General features: G+C 42.0%; 7 protein-coding genes across 7 annotated transcripts; 4 read left to right on the top strand and 3 right to left on the bottom strand.

Annotated features, from left to right (window-relative positions):
- Nucleotides 1–905: 905 nt before the first annotated feature.
- On the top strand, nt 906–2,336 carry HAS1 (ATP-dependent RNA helicase HAS1; the record flags this gene model as incomplete). Its single annotated transcript, XM_022607704.1, has 1 exon — nt 906–2,336. The coding sequence occupies one exon, from the start codon at nt 906–908 to the stop codon at nt 2,334–2,336; it is 1,431 nt and encodes a 476-aa protein (XP_022464273.1).
- A 453-nt stretch (nt 2,337–2,789) lies between these two features.
- Nucleotides 2,790–5,048, top strand: MES1 (methionine--tRNA ligase MES1; the record flags this gene model as incomplete). The annotated part of the gene is made up of 1 exon (XM_022607703.1): nt 2,790–5,048. The coding sequence occupies one exon, from the start codon at nt 2,790–2,792 to the stop codon at nt 5,046–5,048; it is 2,259 nt and encodes a 752-aa protein (XP_022464272.1).
- A 91-nt stretch (nt 5,049–5,139) lies between these two features.
- ABZ2 (aminodeoxychorismate lyase ABZ2) lies at nt 5,140–6,165 on the bottom strand (the record flags this gene model as incomplete). Its single annotated transcript, XM_022607702.1, has 1 exon — nt 5,140–6,165. The coding sequence occupies one exon, from the start codon at nt 6,163–6,165 to the stop codon at nt 5,140–5,142; it is 1,026 nt and encodes a 341-aa protein (XP_022464271.1).
- Nucleotides 6,166–6,272: 107 nt separating this feature from the next.
- On the bottom strand, nt 6,273–9,146 carry HSH155 (U2 snRNP complex subunit HSH155; the record flags this gene model as incomplete). The annotated part of the gene is made up of 1 exon (XM_022607701.1): nt 6,273–9,146. The coding sequence occupies one exon, from the start codon at nt 9,144–9,146 to the stop codon at nt 6,273–6,275; it is 2,874 nt and encodes a 957-aa protein (XP_022464270.1).
- A 211-nt stretch (nt 9,147–9,357) lies between these two features.
- Nucleotides 9,358–11,349, top strand: GPI16 (GPI-anchor transamidase subunit GPI16; the record flags this gene model as incomplete). Its single annotated transcript, XM_022607700.1, has 1 exon — nt 9,358–11,349. One exon carries the CDS (start codon nt 9,358–9,360, stop codon nt 11,347–11,349), a length of 1,992 nt encoding a protein of 663 aa, XP_022464269.1.
- A 122-nt stretch (nt 11,350–11,471) lies between these two features.
- Nucleotides 11,472–12,401, bottom strand: IKI1 (Elongator subunit IKI1; the record flags this gene model as incomplete). The annotated part of the gene is made up of 1 exon (XM_022607699.1): nt 11,472–12,401. The coding sequence occupies one exon, from the start codon at nt 12,399–12,401 to the stop codon at nt 11,472–11,474; it is 930 nt and encodes a 309-aa protein (XP_022464268.1).
- Nucleotides 12,402–12,842: 441 nt separating this feature from the next.
- KOG1 (ubiquitin-binding TORC1 subunit KOG1) lies at nt 12,843–17,468 on the top strand (the record flags this gene model as incomplete). Its single annotated transcript, XM_022607698.1, has 1 exon — nt 12,843–17,468. The coding sequence occupies one exon, from the start codon at nt 12,843–12,845 to the stop codon at nt 17,466–17,468; it is 4,626 nt and encodes a 1,541-aa protein (XP_022464267.1).
- Between the last annotated feature and the right edge of the window lie 545 nt (nt 17,469–18,013).

Below are 18,013 nucleotides of genomic sequence, written 5' to 3'. Positions count from 1 at the left end.
TTATAACAATCAGCTCAGATCCTAGAGAACAAGTGAAAACACTGCGAGGGAAGTTCCGAAATGGCATGAGGAACGGGGACGGGCCTCTTATCAACAATGGACGTCCCCCCTCAGAGACAGTCCGTTTCCGAGAGGGACCCGGCTGCTGCATCTAAGTACCTCCGCGCATGCCCCTCACTTTCCTTGAAATACAATAGCTAGCTGAAAAAGTGCGCAAATACGAACAGTCTTCCCAAAATGCCTCCATCCTCATGTCCTCATGACGCCCCCACTTCATGTTCCTATTTACATAAGATTACACTGGGGGGGGGGGAGGGAATGTACATCCGTGGGGGGTCCGGGTGAAGACAATCAGCCGGTGTCAAACTCTTACTGCCTTACTGGTGTTATGTGTTTACAGTAGTAGATGAAAAGCCATCCTCACAAGAAAATGCACGGTTCCGAGGTCCAGCACTTGTGACCACCCTCTTGAACTGAGTAGACACAGTGGACACACCGTACGTATCACCTTTGACCCGGGAAAGTTCGCAAGCAGGACATTACGTAAAGACCAATACACCGTAGGCAACTACAAATGCTGGATTGCACTACACTCCAAAACGTATGAGTCCTACGTAGTCATCCACACCATCAGAGAAGTGCATCTTGTTGATCAACTTGGCCCCATCTCTCTCTTCTGTCTCTATACAACTGCCTTTCCCATAGTTAACGTCTCTTCTTTTCTGTTTGAATCAAAGGTGAAAAATTTTTCTTCTTCCTTTCAAATGAATTTGGATTTTTTGGAAAATTTTTAGCGATGAGATGATGAGGACTTCTTTAACAGTATAGCTTGTGGAACAGTCTGTTGCAGGCTGATCCTTTACCAAGCGACCACATCAAGACTCACCCTCTCCTCGCAACAAACTATGAGTGAAAAGGGTACAGAGATTGCGGAGTTCAGCTCTCTGGAGCTGTCAGCTCCCACGATGAAGGCCATCGAGAAGATGGGTTTCACAAAGATGACCACTGTCCAAGAACGGACCATCCCACCGCTGCTGGCTGGGAAGGACGTTCTTGGTGCCGCGAAGACTGGATCAGGTAAGACTCTGGCATTTTTGATCCCGGCAATTGAGACGTTACACGCTTTGAAGTTCAAGCCCAGAAACGGAACTGGTGTCATTGTGATTACGCCAACCAGAGAACTAGCTTTGCAAATTTTCGGTGTCGTTAGGGAACTGATGGAATTCCACTCGCAGACTTTTGGTATTGTGATTGGTGGTGCTAATAGAAGACAGGAGGCTGAGAAGCTCGCTAAGGGTGTCAATATCCTCATCGCCACGCCAGGGAGGCTGTTGGATCATTTGCAAAACACGAAAGGGTTTGTGTTCAAGAACTTGAAAGCGTTGGTCATCGATGAGGCAGACCGTATCTTGGAAATTGGGTTCGAGGACGAAATGAAACAGATCATCAGGATTCTACCTAACGAGGAAAGACAATCGATGCTTTTCTCCGCCACACAAACGACGAAAGTGGAGGATCTGGCACGTATCTCCTTGCGTAAGGGCCCACTGTTTATCAATGTTGTCCCGGAGACGGACCATTCGACTGCTGATGGGTTAGAACAAGGGTACGTTGTCTGCGAAAGTGATAAGAGATTTTTACTGTTGTTCTCCTTCCTGAAACGTAACCAGAAAAAGAAAGTGATCGTGTTCTTATCCTCATGTAACTCCGTGAAGTACTACGCTGAGTTGCTGAACTACATCGATCTGCCCGTCCTAGAATTGCATGGTAAGCAGAAACAACAGAAACGGACCAACACTTTCTTTGAGTTCTGTAATGCCGAGAGGGGTATCTTGGTGTGTACAGATGTTGCCGCAAGAGGGCTGGACATTCCAGCGGTCGACTGGATCGTCCAGTTTGACCCACCTGATGATCCAAGAGATTACATTCACCGTGTCGGGAGAACCGCCAGAGGGACCAAGGGTAAAGGTAAATCTTTAATGTTCTTGATTCCAAACGAACTCGGGTTTCTACGGTACCTGAAGGCTGCTAAAGTGCCACTGAACGAATATGAGTTCCCGCAGAACAAGATCGCCAACGTACAATCCCAATTAGAAAAGCTGATCAAATCGAATTACTACCTACACCAAACAGCGAAGGACGGTTACAGATCGTATTTGCAAGCCTACTCCTCGCACTCGCTGAAGACGGTGTACCAAATCGACAAGCTTGATCTCGCTAAAGTGGCCAAGTCCTACGGGTTCCCAGTGCCCCCAAAAGTCAACATCACCATCGGCGCCAGCGGGAAATCAACTTCGGACAGACACCAGCACAAGAAGCGCAGAATGCAGAGGTAATTGCACGCAGTCACTCTCGGAAGTTCCAAATAAACGTTCTTCAAAGAACAACAGTGTGAAAAGACGCACGACCTTATCATTACGTAGCAAAAGACAACACAATGTACAATAGAAAGAGAAATAAATACACCCCAAAGAAACCAAAAGACGTTAATCTTTTTTGGTGGAATCGATCTTTTGAATTGCCTTGGGCAATTCCGAACTACTGGACACCTAACCTTCCAAAGGACATTTCTCGGAGTGCCGTTCAATGGCACGAAGGGACCAGTTCTGAGATGTCGAGAAATGTGTCACTATTTTTTGCACCAAAAAAGAGATTCTGGAAAATTTGGAAAATAAAAAATTTTCATAATTCTTCGAAAATAAAGTCGGGAAGTATGACTAAGATATGAATAGACACATTTGTATTGGCTTTAAAGTCGTTTCTTAGAGGAAAATAAATACAACTCAGTCATGTCTGCTGAATTAAGTTACGATAGATTGAAGAATCATTCTGCAAAGTTGCAATTGGCTAACAATTTAAAGTTGGCCCTTGCCGTTGAGTTTGCTACGAAGGATCTTAAGATAAAGATTAATGATACCGTGGACTCCCCATCCTTGACCACAGACAAGGTGCATTTGTTTGATGCTGATGCTATCTTGAGGTACGCCATGGATCAGTTCTCTGGGGCGTTCACCTCCGAGTCGTTCGATTCCTTGTCAAAGTTGGAGCCAGCTCTTTACAAAGAAGAGTTGACAACCCATGATAAAGAACACGCCGTTCACGCCCTCAAGAATTACCTGGTTTCTAACTTGAAGGACACGGACTCTGCCACAAAGTTGATCACTTTCGCCAACGTTGCTGCTTTGATCCCCGATGAAGTTGCTAAGACTGATTTGTTGAAGCATTTGCCAGCGAAGATCACTATTGCATGGGAAACCGCCAAAAGATTGGTTCCTCGTGACTCCGCACAATTTAAAAATACTGGTGTATGCAAAGTGCAGAACGATTACCTCATCAAGAAGCAGGACAGTGAGATTTTGCCAAAGGATGGAGAAAGAAATATCATCATTACGTCTGCTTTGCCATACGTTAACAACGTGCCACATTTGGGTAATATCGTTGGGTCTGTCCTTTCTGCGGATATCTTTGCTCGTTACTGTAAAGCCCGGAACTACAATACTCTTTTCGTTTGTGGTACTGATGAGTACGGTACTGCCACTGAAACCAAGGCCCTAGAGGAGCATGTCACCCCCAAGGAGTTGTGTGACAAGTACCACAAGATACACGCCGACGTTTACAAGTGGTTCCAAATTGGATTCGATCATTTCGGCAGAACTACCACTGAAAAGCAAACTGAAATCGCCCAAGAAATTTTCATGAAGTTGAACGACAACGGCTACTTGGAGGAACAATCTATGCAACAACTGTACTGTCCCGTCCATAAGGCGTACTTGGCCGACAGATACGTCGAAGGTGAGTGTCCAAAATGTCACTACGAGGACGCCAGAGGTGATCAATGTGATAAGTGTGGTGCGCTTTTAGACCCATTTGAACTGATCAACCCTCGCTGTAAATTGGACAACGCAGAACCAATTCCAAAGTTTTCTGATCATGTCTTTTTGTCCTTGGATAAGCTGGAATCTCAGATCTCCAACTGGGTGAAAAAAGCGTCCGACGATGGTAAATGGTCAAAAAACTCTAAAACTATAACCAATTCGTGGTTGAAGGATGGGTTGAAACCTCGTTGTATAACGAGAGATCTAGTTTGGGGTACTCCAGTTCCATTGGAAAAGTACAAGGATAAAGTCTTGTATGTTTGGTTTGATGCTACAATCGGCTACGTTTCCATCACTGCCAACTACACGGATCAATGGAGGAAATGGTGGAAGAACCCAGAAAATGTCAAATTGTACCAATTCATGGGTAAAGATAACGTACCATTCCACACCGTCGTCTTCCCAGGTTCTCAGTTGGGTACCAACGACCATTGGACAATGCTGCACCATTTGAATACGACCGAGTATTTGCAATACGAAGGTGGTAAATTTTCAAAGAGTAGAGGTGTTGGTGTTTTTGGTAACAACGCGCAGGACTCGGGTGTGTCCCCAAGTGTCTGGAGATACTACTTGGCTTCCGTTAGACCAGAATCTAGTGACTCGCACTTCTCTTGGGATGACTTCGTTGCCAGAAACAACAGTGAACTGTTGGCAAACTTGGGTAACTTTGTGAACAGACTGGTTAAATTTGTCAATGCAAAATACAATGGTGTTGTTCCTGATAACTACGACCCAAGAAACATTGCTAACTACGATGCCTTGGTGAAGGACGTCGATGGGATCTTGGGTAATTATGTGAAGGAGATGGAATTGGGCCACGAGAGACGCGGTCTAGAAACTGCCATGTCTTTGAGTGCCCGTGGTAACCAGTTCTTGCAAGACAATAAGTTGGACAACTCTTTGTTTGCTGAACAACCAGATAAGGCCGATGCAGTTGTTGGTGTGGGTTTGAACATCGTCTACGCCGTCGCATCCATCATCACCCCATTCATCCCTGAGACTGGTGAACAGATCTTCAAGATGTTGAATGCTCCACCATTGAAAATTGATGACACTTTCCACCTGGCTATATTAGGCGGGCACAATATCAACAAAGCTGAATACTTGTTCAAGCGTATCGATGAAAAACAAATCGAGATATGGAGAGCCAAGTACGGTGGCCAGCAAGTATAAAACTTTTAAACTAATGACTATTGTGCATATGATATAAGTAAAAGATATATATATAAAAAGACTTAACAACACTGCGACATGCAGGGAGAACTTACTTGGCAATAATTCCTTTAACGCAACCCATTACACCATTAAAGAGTAAGACGGTTTCGCCTTTCTTTAGTTCTTGTGCAGATATGTTAGCCACATTAATCAAATTCTTTTTCAATAGGTAGTACCGAAATACCCCGCAGAGGCATCCAGTAGATAGTGGTGGTGTAACAAAAGTTCCATTTCTGTACACTGCAATATTTGTAATGCTACCTTCCATCACTTCATCTAATTCATTATAGACAATGATCTCACGTTTCTGCGCGTTACTCTCAATTTGTATCATTCGCTCTCGCGCTTGGGTATAATGTTCTCTTTGGGTGGTTTTAAAAGTTGTGAAAGGCGTGTTATTTGGAATTGGCTTCGTATCAATAAAAGCGGTGTAAGGTTCTGTGGAATCATCTGGCAACATGCCCTTTAAAAGAGTATTGATAAAGTACTCGCTTGCTGTACTGCTAGAAGACAGATCTAAAATCGGTAGCGGGTGTGCTTCTACTCTTATGTCGCCGCTGGCGCTGATTAGAACTCTCATTTTGTAAGGCCGTACATCTGATATCAATTGTTGTAGATCCCCTACTGTCTCCTGGAGCGATAAAATCAACAGTTCCAACAATTTCGAAATGGACAACGTTGATACATTCCAATGAAAATAGTCTCTCGCTAAGTTTATACGCGTTACATGTTGCCTCAAAAAGAGAAATCTATAGAACATCAGGTCTTTCAAACCACCTCTTTTCAAGTTGTCGCTGTAAGAACAGTCAAGAAGGGATTTGAAAAATGCAGTAGATGAAGACGTCACACTGAAATTAGCTTGGTCAAACTCTTTTTGGAACTCAGAAAAGTTCTCCCATTCCGTGTTTGAAGCAACGTATCCTTTATCTTGTTTATCTAGAAATAGTGTTTCCGTTGGAGTAGAAAACTCCATTTGGATCCCGTCGTCCTCATAATACTGATCGGATGCAACTTGGGCAAGTTTTGGGTCATATCTCAACGTCGACAGGATGGAATAAGCGGAGTCTGTCTTCATTTTGTTGTGATGCCTTCAGTGTCAGTGGTCCTCCCAAATAATTATCTGTGAAGAAATTAATTATGTTTATATGTGTATGAAAATGAAAATGCTGTATATAACACTACTTAAAGAACGTGATTAAACGGTAGAAACATGCTGTCCTCATTGGTATCAATTGGATAGTAGGGCACCATAGCATCCACTTGTTGGATATAAATGTTATTGTAAAGCTTCCAAAATGCCTTGCGAACTTTCTTAGCAGGATGGAATAGTCCTGCCCAAACGTAATTCATGAAAGGGCCAGTACCAACAGCATAACTGACTGCCTCCAAACTCTCCAGAATTCTGACAATGACATGTGGAGATGTTTCGTAAATGTTTGGCATAAGCAAATTCAGCAAATGAATAAATGCATCCTCGGTGCCTGTTCCAGCACAGTGCAGAGCAAGGTGTTTTACGACAGTGGCCGCTGTCTGTCTATGGACAAGATCTCTATCTGTGAGGGCATCCTCTAATAGTGGTGTTATTAAGTAGATATGATCCTGTGACAACGGTCCAATGTATTCAAACATAAATGTCATAGCCTTTAGGATACCGTTTTTAACGTTTGTATCTGGAGTTTTGTATTCATTCATAAGGGCTGGAATAACGGTATATGGGCCACATGTCTCTGCAACTATACCTATGGCGACTGCTGTCGAAACACGAGATTGACGCTCTTGTATTTTCAAATTGTTTAGAAGTACAACGAGAATGTCTTGGGGTCCGATTGCCTTCGCAATATATCCAAAAGTATCATTTGCTGTTCTTAAGATCCTTTTTTTAGGACTTTTCAACATTTCTAAAAGAGCAAAGCATATCCTCATCCACTCTTTGGGGGCTACATAAGTAGACCCTCTTTCAGCAACATTTCCTATCAGTCTTATCACGTTTATTTGGACCTTCGGATGTTTGTTTCGTAAAATTGGGGTAAGAGTTGGTAAAATCTGGTTAACGGGGGGTTGTAATTTATCCAGTTTTACAACCGCTATTATCGAGCTCATACACTTGATTATGGAGCCCAGAACTTCAGGGTATACTTCGCCCAGTGATTCGTACAAAATAATGTTCAGTTTATTCAAGATTTCCATTTCTTTACAGTTTTTCAAAATTGGGATCATAACAGTGCACAGATCAGCAGCGTTCTGTCTGATTGTTTGAGATTTATGCTTCAGTTGGTTCAAAATTGTGCTGATAATTGGTGACAAAAAAGGTTTCATTCTTGTGTTCAAAGATGATGCGACTGTTCCAAAACCCCTAAAGATGACTGGATCATCAGAGTCTTGGTCTTGGAATGCAATCAACAAAGCATCTACTAACCTCGCTTCTTGTCTATCGTCCAGATCATCCGTGCCCAGAAGTTTCACGGCACGGTTGACCCCATGCAATGCCATTACTCTAAATGGCTCAGCCTCATCCTTCAAGGGCCCTAGTAGCCTATCGATCACATATGAGCAACCTAGTTTTTCTGATAAAATAACAGTAGTATAGACTACCATCTTATTCAGGTGCCTATCCAAAGCAATACGACGGATCCAGAAGTTTTGAAAAAACGACGGTGCCACACTTTCCCTCAAAAATTCAGGTGTGACGTTTTCAATCCTCACACATTTCTGTAAAACGATCAAGACAGTTTTCTTCATTTCATCATCTGGAGAGTTGAAGTTACGTTGAATAATCGTCATCAACTCATGTGTATAGTAACCAGCATATTCTGGATCCATTAAAGGAATAATTCCTGCGAGGCATTTCAAAAATGACGATAATAGTTTTCCTCTATGCCGCCGTATCCCTTTCCAAAGCGGTTCAAGTATAATGTTGAATGCTTCAATACCGTAAAGGTAGGAATTTTGAGCTAATGTTGTCAATGTGTTGGCGGTCATCATTTTTACCGGTGTATGCTCATCTGTTAACCCATCTTTGATGCATTGGATTAGGGCAGGCAGGTTCCGTAGAATTCCTGGCCCCAACAAAATTGCTATTTGCTGTACCATTCGTACACCAGTATGGCGAGCTCTCCAGGATTTATTCGAGTGGCACACAGCATTTATGAATGGTAATAATTGTTTCACACCTAGTGCTTTTGAAACAACGGCAAATGTCCTCGCGGCCATATTCCTGATGTACTCATCTTCATTGTCTATATCAGGTCTAATTGCCAGTAGCATGGTCGCCATACCCGTAGCAGAGGCTAGATTTGTGATAACCTCCTGACCAGTGGTACGCGCAACTTCGTCTTCATCAATCAGCAAGGGGGAAATGACAACAAGGATACTTTTTACAAACGGTTTGACAGTTGGACCTAAGCGATATAAGACACGGTCCATGACTTTGATCATCAGGTATCTTTCATGATCTTCTAAAGTTTTATCAAGAAGAATCGGTAAAATGCAGTCGAATATCAATTGGGGACTGAAGTCAAAAACCTTATTAGTCAATTGTTTCATTGCAATCTTTCTGGCGGATGTACTACCATTCTTGATTTTCAACAGCAGTAATAACAACGTTCTTTTGGACTTCTCTTCGGGACTCAAATCATCTATCGATTTCTTATCCAAGGTTTGTGCAAAAAGCAGCCGATCGGATTCCTTAAAGTACCTTAAGTTTTCGGCACATGGTATGCTGGCAGTTAGCACCTCCACTACATCACTTTCCAGTGTCTGCGATTCGTCCGGGAGAGTGTAGCTTTGAACATCCCATCTTGATTTTGATTTTTTCTTCTGCAGATCATCATTTGTACTATCCTGCCTACCAACCAATCGTTTCCTATGGTATTCATCTGCTTTGGAATAAACAGATCTACTCTCCATTCTTTTTTGAAGTTCATCCTTAGCAAATTCATCGTCATTCTCGATTAAATCAGAGGCTATTTTGGCCTTCAAATCGGTAGAAATGCTGTATTGACCAGCTAATTTATGCTGTGTATCATTTTCTGCCATAGGAGCTATTCCATCCGACATATTTATGATCACTTCCTGTTACAACCGGTCTCTGCAACTAACTATTTGTTAGCAGCATCGTTTTCTGATAGATTTTTAAAAGTATATTTAAATTTTCAGGAAGAAACACGTACCTGCAACTCACCAAGGTAGACGTTGAACTTGAGGCAGCTGTTCAAATTGTGTCGCCGGTGATGACGATGTCCTGGTTGCAGAATGGTGTCTTTTTTGGATGGCACTGTCCTGTTTTTTAAGGTCAGTGAGTGGGACTAACATCGATGTTAACGAATATGACTTAGTTAACAGTGCAATGCAGGACGATGCCGACGATGTTATAGTCACTGGAAGTTGCAAGACAAATTTCACCGCTCAAAGCACGACCGAAGCAGTTGCTAGTCCTTCTGCCACTAGGAATGTAGAAGAGAATACCGTTGCGGATGCACACACGGTCGAAGACGTTCAATTTCAAGATTTTGTCGAGGAAACAATGCTTGTCTTGGACGAATTGAAGTACCCCTATCAAGAAGACTTGCGGTTGAAACCATTACCAGGAAACCATTTACTTTCGTCATTCTCGTTCGACATGAAATCTGAAAGTTTCACTCCGGGGAAAACCGACCTTGACATCGATCAATATAGTCACTACACTGTTTTTCCCAAACCATTCAAACCCTTATTAGAACGTACTGCTACACGCCAACTACACTTGAGATTCACCCGAGGGTTTTGGGATGCTGAATCCTGGGATACCCTACCGTACGATGGGTTCAAATCCGGTGGATCAGGTGTGGAGTTATGGGCTATCATCGAATCTGATTCCCAGGAAAATGCGTACCGCCAATGGAAATCATTAGCAAATTCTTTGAGTGGTTTGTTTTGTGCCTCCATTAATTTCATTGACAGTACAAAAACTACTTATCCAGTGTATGCCTTCCATCCTGCTGCATCTGAAGAACTGCCTTTGTTCGACCAAGATAAACAGCTGTATTTGATCCGGGCCGCTTTGGCTAATGAACCTGTGTGTACTGAAAATCTAACTCCCCTAATCAAACTGCTGCCTACAAAAGGTAAGTCGGGGCTTTCGTCGTATCTTGATGGGCATAAAGTGTTTGATTCGATATGGCATAGCCTCTCCATTGATATTGAAACTCAGTGTGATGATTTATATGGGGAATGCCGTTATAGTATGGAAGCCATGGTCGACATGGTAATAAATGTCCCAAATACAATCGAAAGAGTAGAAAACCCTATTCCTAAACCAGTTGAGGCAGACAAGTTACGGTGCGATCAGACAAAACACTTTGATGCATTTGTATGTTTCCCTTCCTCCGATAATGCGGAAACAGATTTCCTATTCTCGAAGATATTTGGTAAATCTATCCGAGGATGTGATAACTTTGCTTCAAGTCCTTCTCGTGTGTGTGCAAATATTACCGATGATTGGTCCTTCACTCTGAAGGTTGGTGACGATTACTTGGGCCTTGACAGCAACTGTTTTGAGCTGAATGAAGGTGTGGAATACGATATCAATCTGAGCTCTGCTAATACCAGTAGCGTAACGGTATTGGATGAGGTCCCATTATACGTCAGTAGATCATTGACTGGATATGGACAAGATCATGGTGGGCTGAGAACTGTTTTTCATAATCCCCGCTCACAACCTGTAAGAGCCATCTACTTTGAAACCTTACCATGGTTTATGAGAGTGTATTTGTCTACATTGCAAGTAGATAATACACACAGTAATGGGTCACCCAATGTTACTGTGGAAGACATTATGCAATCGATGCACTACGTTCCAGCAATCGACCGCTCCAGACCAACACATTTGGAATACATAATTGAAATTCCAGCATTCACATCTTTTGCGGTATCGTATCAGTACGATAAAACTCTGCTCCAGTTTGCCGAGTACCCACCAGATGCCAATCATGGATTTGAGATTGAGTCCGCGGTCATAACTGTGGTTAGCCCTACTGATTATCAGATCAGAACGGCAACATTACTTCTGTCGCTATCCACACCTGACTTCAGTATGCCTTACAATGTCATTATCATCACATCCACTGTCATGGGCTTGATTTTTGGTATGATCTTCAATCTTCTAGTCAAGAGGGTAGTTACAGTTGAAGAAGCTGATAAGGTGTTAGCTGAAAGAACCATAAAGGCAAAACTACTGCGTTTGAAACAAAAGATATTGAGCCGCATTGGTATAGCTACTTGAATTCGTCGAGGCACCTGTGAATACCTGTTCAAACTGGCATCTTCCATAATATACATGATATAAACAGCTTCTATAACATTAACAAAGTATTTGGGCGCATCTGTTGAAATGCTTTCTCAAAATCAGAATGGATCTTCGTACGGATCCTCTTCGTCATAATCATCATCCTTTTCGTATTCATAAACGATAGCCCCACCAGTCCCAAACGACTGAGCCTCCAAAAAGGGCAGATTTACCTGTTCCTTGGCTTGTTTCTGTTTTGTCGACGTCGATAAGTTGAAAGTGGTCAAGTCCTGCAACATTTCTGGCGTTTCTTGCTCTGCACTCGTATCGTTCTCCTTGGTGGCTAGATCATATTGATGAGTATCTGTATCGACCAAGAAATTGTAAGTAACTGACCTCCCTGATTTCCTTCTATTTACCAGCGTAATTTCAAACCTCGGTTGATTCAACCCTCGCGGGATTCTCAAGCTGTCCAGCTGGTCGTGCAACTCACCAGAGTCGTCCAGAGTAGAAGGCAGTATGGGATTCGTAGTGATAATGCTCGTGGCCATAAACTGTAGCAATTCTAAACCGGATGGATAATTGGATGTGTTGTTATATTCTTGGGTTACATGCATGTGCGATTCGAGCATCTCCCTGTGGTATGTGGCTAAAATAATCGCGTATGGGGAGCCAAGGGAACTTATGAACTGTGCCAACTTAGTTCTCGGCATATAGTTTAGCGAATCAATCAATATAAGAAACTTTTTGTTGGATTTGACCGTTCCTCTTGGGGATGGCAAGTATGAATGTACCTGGTCTACCACTTTCTCTAGGCCTCCGATGGCAGTCACATCAATAAAATGAGTGGCATATGATGGTTTCTCAGCAGTACAAAAAGAAACAAATATAACGTTACCTTCTACTGAATCTCGGTAATGGATGACTTCTTGAACGATCCCCTGTGATGTTTGAGCAAGATTGTCAATACACAGTATGAAAAAAGAATTGTCCGTCAAATTGAGCACCCTTTTCAAAAGTACCGATGGATTTTGGTTAGAGATAGCCATTTTTGAGAGCCCCTTTTGTGATATTTATCCCTCACCGACTTTAACTAATCGATAAGTCAACTGTCTTGTACCTAGTGCTTGCCGATGAGCTGTGACCGCAATGTATAACTTTCTATCTCTTCTCGTGTAGAACTTTAATTTTTTGAAGACTGTAGCCCTAACTTGCCAGCCCTAGGGTTTAAGCAAATAAGCCCTAATTTTAAACTTTAGGGTTTGAATGGAAGCCCTAACTTATCTACTTAGGGTTTAATATAAGCCCTAAATTCTATCTCCTAGGGCTTGAACAGAAGCCCTAAAAACATTGAAAATGAAAGACTGAAAAAAAAGTGCTATTCTGCACTTTAACTATAGTATTGTCCGCACAATAGTGAATTGCAAATGTTCAGCCAAAAGAGAGATAGCCAATACACGTACACTCAAGCTGAAGAGCGGTAACCGAGCATGCCCGTGACGTACGGTTCAGAGCCGCCGAGAGGCTTGAATGCCGAAATGAGGCATGGGTTTGAGGAGCAGTACAAAAGTGAGCAGTTTCTGCAGACCCTTGCCGAGGAGTTCTACTTTTACTTTGACGATAAGAGACATAAGACGAATGGGAACCCAACTCCCGAAGAGGTGAAACAGAGGGATGCTGATGGTTACTACCAACCGATTACTGACTGGAAAATCACGAAGGACCGGCAAAAGACTGTGAGTGCTGCACTTCTGTTGTGCTTAAATCTTGGGGTCGACCCTCCAGACGTAACGAAGACACACCCCTGTGCTAGAGTCGAAGCGTGGGTGGATCCACTTAATTTTCAGGACTCCAAGAAGGCCATTGAACAAATTGGGAAGAATTTGCAGTCACAGTACGAAACGTTGTCCTTGAGAACAAGGTATAAACAAAGTTTGGACCCCTGTGTCGAAGACGTGAAACGGTTTTGCAATTCTTTGAGAAGAACTTCTAAGAATGACCAGATTCTATTCCATTACAATGGTCATGGTGTACCACAGCCAACTCCCTCTGGTGAGATATGGGTTTTCAATAGAGGGTACACTCAATATATTCCGGTTTCATTGTACGATTTACAAACTTGGCTGGGTGCACCTTGCATATTTGTTTGGGACTGTAACAGTGCTGGTAATATTGTTACAAACTTTCAAAAATTCATACAGAAAAGGATAAAAGACGACGAGGAAGGGAATCATGACACTGCAGCACCGTCTCCCACTGCGGCCTATACAGAATGTTTCCAATTGGCATCCTGCAGGTCTAATGAATTGCTGCTCATGGTCCCCGAACTGCCCGCAGATTTATTCACCTGCTGTTTGACTTGTCCTATAGAGATAAGTGTCAGGGTATTTTTAATGCAGTCATCGCTGAGACATACCAAGTACAAGATATTCTTTGAAAACTCGATATCAGAACGTCATCCGGACCCTAAAAATTCTTACAGGGCGAATGCTCCCAACGTCCATATCCCGGGGATGTTATCGGACAGGAGAACACCTTTGGGTGAGTTGAATTGGATATTCACGGCGATAACTGATACGATAGCATGGACATGCTTACCAAGACCGCTATTTAAAAAACTTTTCAGGCATGATCTGATGATTGCTGCCCTATTCCGTAATTTTCTTCTGGCCAAAAGAATAATGCCGTGGTATAATTGTCATCCAATATCAGATCCAGAATTACCAGATAGTATTATCACTCATTCTTTGTGGAAATCGTGGGACTTCGCTATGGATGAGGTATTGAGTAAGCTGGTTGTTGACCTGAAAAATGCCCCACCAAGTTCCGATTTGGAAACACAACTAGTTTTACAGCAACAAGAAGTGCTTCAAAACCAGAAAAGCTCTTCTTTGACAAAGATGAACGGTAACGACCAACAGCAAGCCCAACAGAAGCCAGGATCAATACGACCACAATCAAAATTTTCGGCAACAAACTTGAGTACCATGTCCCTAGCAAACCACCCTGCATTACAAAAACACACTACTTCAAGAAAATCATCTGTGCATTTGCAACAGCAGCCACAGCAGCAGCAGCAATTTACCGGTTTCTTTGAACAAAATCTAACTGCATTCGAACTTTGGTTAAAATATATGTCAAATGTTCGTAACCCCCCGGAACAATTACCCATTGTTTTACAAGTTTTGTTATCGCAAGTACATCGTATTCGCGCATTAGTACTATTATCCAGGTTTCTTGACTTGGGACCCTGGGCTGTTTACCTTTCTCTTTCGATTGGAATATTCCCTTACGTGCTAAAATTATTACAGAGTCCGGCTCCAGAACTGAAACCTATTCTAGTTTTTATTTGGGCAAGGATAATGTGTATAGACTACAAAAACACACAAACTGAGCTCATCAAGGAAAAGGGGTACATGTATTTTGTCAATGTGATTGTACCGGACTTTGGTTTACTGAGCAGTTCCGCTGGAAGTGCATCCTCATTCAATAACAACAATCCATTGACCATGGCAACCCCTACTAATACGAAATTTATGAGACAAGATCACCCTTACACTCAGCAATTCAACGGTCAGCTATATCATTCGAACGATACCACAGATGAACAAAAGGCTATGGCTGTGTTCGTTTTGTCATCCTTTGTTAGAGATTTCCCTTTGGGACAAAAGTACTGCTTTACGATTGAGTTGGTTAATAAATTGTGTTATTACACTTCCAATTCGGATATTCCTCTATTGAGGCAATGGTCTATTATTTTACTAGGCTTATTGTACATTGACAATCCTTTGCATAAATGGGTTGTGATGAATCTTGGTGTGTTTAATCAGCTACTAGCTTCGCTGAACGACCCCGTACCTGAAGTGAGAACAGCCACTGTCATGACTCTAAAACATTTCATATCCAGTGCAGATGATACAGATAACATTTTAAGGTTGCAACAGGATTTTGAAAAACAGTATCAACAGTTGCAAGTGCCATTGCAACAAGTTTTGAACAGTTTACACCAAAGGCAAAATCAGCAGCAGCAACAGCATTTGGAACAACAACAGGTAAAACTAGAGCAGCAACTGGCCACTTGCCAAATCATGCAGAACCAACTAGAAAATATTGATTTAAAAAGATTAAAAGGTCAAGAAATCAACATACTAGTGGCCGTGTTACCACTAATTGATGATGGTTCTTCTTTGGTCAGAAAAGAAGTAATCATTTATTTCTCTCAATTGGTATACAGATATTCTTCCTTTTTCCTTGTTGTTGCGTTTAACGAACTCACGGAGGATATGGTACAACTCGAGGGTCTTGATGCTGATAGCGTGAAAATGACGGAGACACAGTCAGTTAGTCACGGTTCCATTTTTAGCACTGTTTGGAAGGCGTTGCTGATTTTGTCAAGTGATCCATACTTGGAAAATAGACATCTGGCGGAAAAAGTGGTAGACTACATCTTGTTAGAGCTGAGCAGCCATAAAGATCTTTGCGAACCTTTCACAAGACTAGAACGCTATCTGTATCAGAAGAACTCCAAACTGAACTCTGCCAATAGAATGGGATTTAGTTCGAACCCTGTCCAAGCAGCGAAACCAAAAATGACATCATTCGGGAATAACAGCACGAAAAAAAATACGCGAGAGGATGATAATGCGAGTCTTAAATCTGGGTTATCGTTGGGTGCCTTATTTAGAAATTTGGGTTTCAACGAAAACAGGCCAACGAACTTCGACAATGACTCCTCTAAGAGCAAAAAGAATAAAACTAACACACCAATTTCATTACTAGGTACATCGCATGGCACATCTTTTGTTCCACCTACTCCTCGATATAAGAAAATTACAGAGCCTCCTAAATTACCATTCCAAAGTACGTTTCTAGACTATTGTCGGGAGTACTTTCAAGAGCCCCAAATGAGGAAACCAGAAGCAGATGAGGTGGGTAGTGTTGAATATAATGCAAAGGTATGGCGCCGAAACAGGAACGAGAACATTATAAACGAGACGCAAAGACAGAAAAAACTTTCGTTGTGTGGTGATTGGTCAAACAAGTTAGTGACGTTTGATAACAAGACACAGCCGAAGCTATTGAGATTTACACAATTTGAAGATCATGTAGCTGTTGCAGATGATAGAGACAATATTACTTTGTTTGATTGGGATGAGAATAAGATGCTGTCGCGGTTTTCGAACAGCAATCCGTTTGGTACAAAAATTACAGATTTGAAATTTATAAATGAAGATGACTCCACTTTACTGATGACTGGTTCATCAGATGGAATCATAAAAATTTTCAAGGATATAAACTCCAATAGTAGTGTGGAACTGATTGCAGCTTGGAGGGGCCTAACTGAAATGCTGCTAACCCCTCGATCTAATGGGCTTCTGACAGAGTGGCATCAGATGAGGGGTGCCTTGTTGGCTACTGGTGATGTGAAGATTATTCGTATATGGGACGCTCATACAGAAACCGTTGAAGTTGATATTCCGGCCAAAACGTCATCCCTGGTGACCTCGCTGACTTCTGATCAACTTGCCGGTAATATATTTGTTGCTGGTTTTGCGGATGGGACTTTGAGAGTGTATGACAGGCGTATAGATGCAAGAGACTCTATGGTTCGTAGATGGAGATCAGCAAGTACAGGCAGGGCAAATTGCTGGATCAACAATGTTCACATGCAAAGAGGCGGCTACAGAGAATTGGTGAGTGGAACTTCGAATGGTGTAGTGGAATTATGGGACATCAGACATCAAGATGCGGTTCACAGCTTTGTCGATGAGAATGAGAATTCGCATCAGACTGGCGACCATAAGCAAAATACAACTACGCTAACCTCATTGCAAGTACACGAGCACGCACCAATCATTGCTACAAGCAGTAAACAGATAAAAATATGGACCACTTCAGGTGACCTTCTAACAAACTTTAGAAATGCACAAAACTCCCTGGGGCATAACGTTGCCAATACATTGGCAGCAACAGGTATAACTTCCTACTCGTCAAACTCATTCATATCTAGCATGACCTTCCATCCTCACAGGATGATGTTAGCGGCGTCCAATTCGCATGATTCTCATGTTAATATTTATAAGTGTGTCAACCCCACGCTGAATCAAATTTATTAGTATATACTTTTTTATAAATCTTCCGTCGAGGAAAGATTTGCAGATATTACCGAGAAATCTATGTAACTCGAATACATATTCAGCATACTCAAATAACAATATACTTGTGATGGAAGTGTATTATTTTCAATAATACAATAATTGTTCTGTACATATCAATCATTCAAAGTTCTTCTCCGTATTAGAGAATCTTCTTGTAAAAAGCCTTTGGAAAGAGGTATTAAACGTTTAAACCCGATCAAAATAGCGGCCAGCAGACGCATTCTATATTCAAGATATGAACATCTCTAGAATAAAAGAAATACTTATCAAATTTACAACAGTAAATCTTGATCCAGGAAGACGATCTGCTCCAATTGTAAGAGCTACTCCATATAACAAACATATGTATAAGAAGTAAATGTGGAAACTGTATTAAAATGGGCTCGTGGCTCATTATTATACAGTATCCAGAACCCTGATGTTATTTCAGTGTACTTTACACACAGTATAGTCTAGCACTTTGAAAAAGGAAAAAATAATCATTTTGTGTAATTTTCTCTCAT

The sequence above is a fragment of the Huiozyma naganishii genome, chromosome 4 (assembly GCF_000348985.1).
Source record: "Huiozyma naganishii CBS 8797 chromosome 4, complete genome".
NCBI lineage: Eukaryota > Fungi > Ascomycota > Saccharomycetes > Saccharomycetales > Saccharomycetaceae > Huiozyma > Huiozyma naganishii.
Note: the sequence above shows the minus strand (reverse complement) of the source record. Positions and strands in the feature narration are given on the sequence as shown.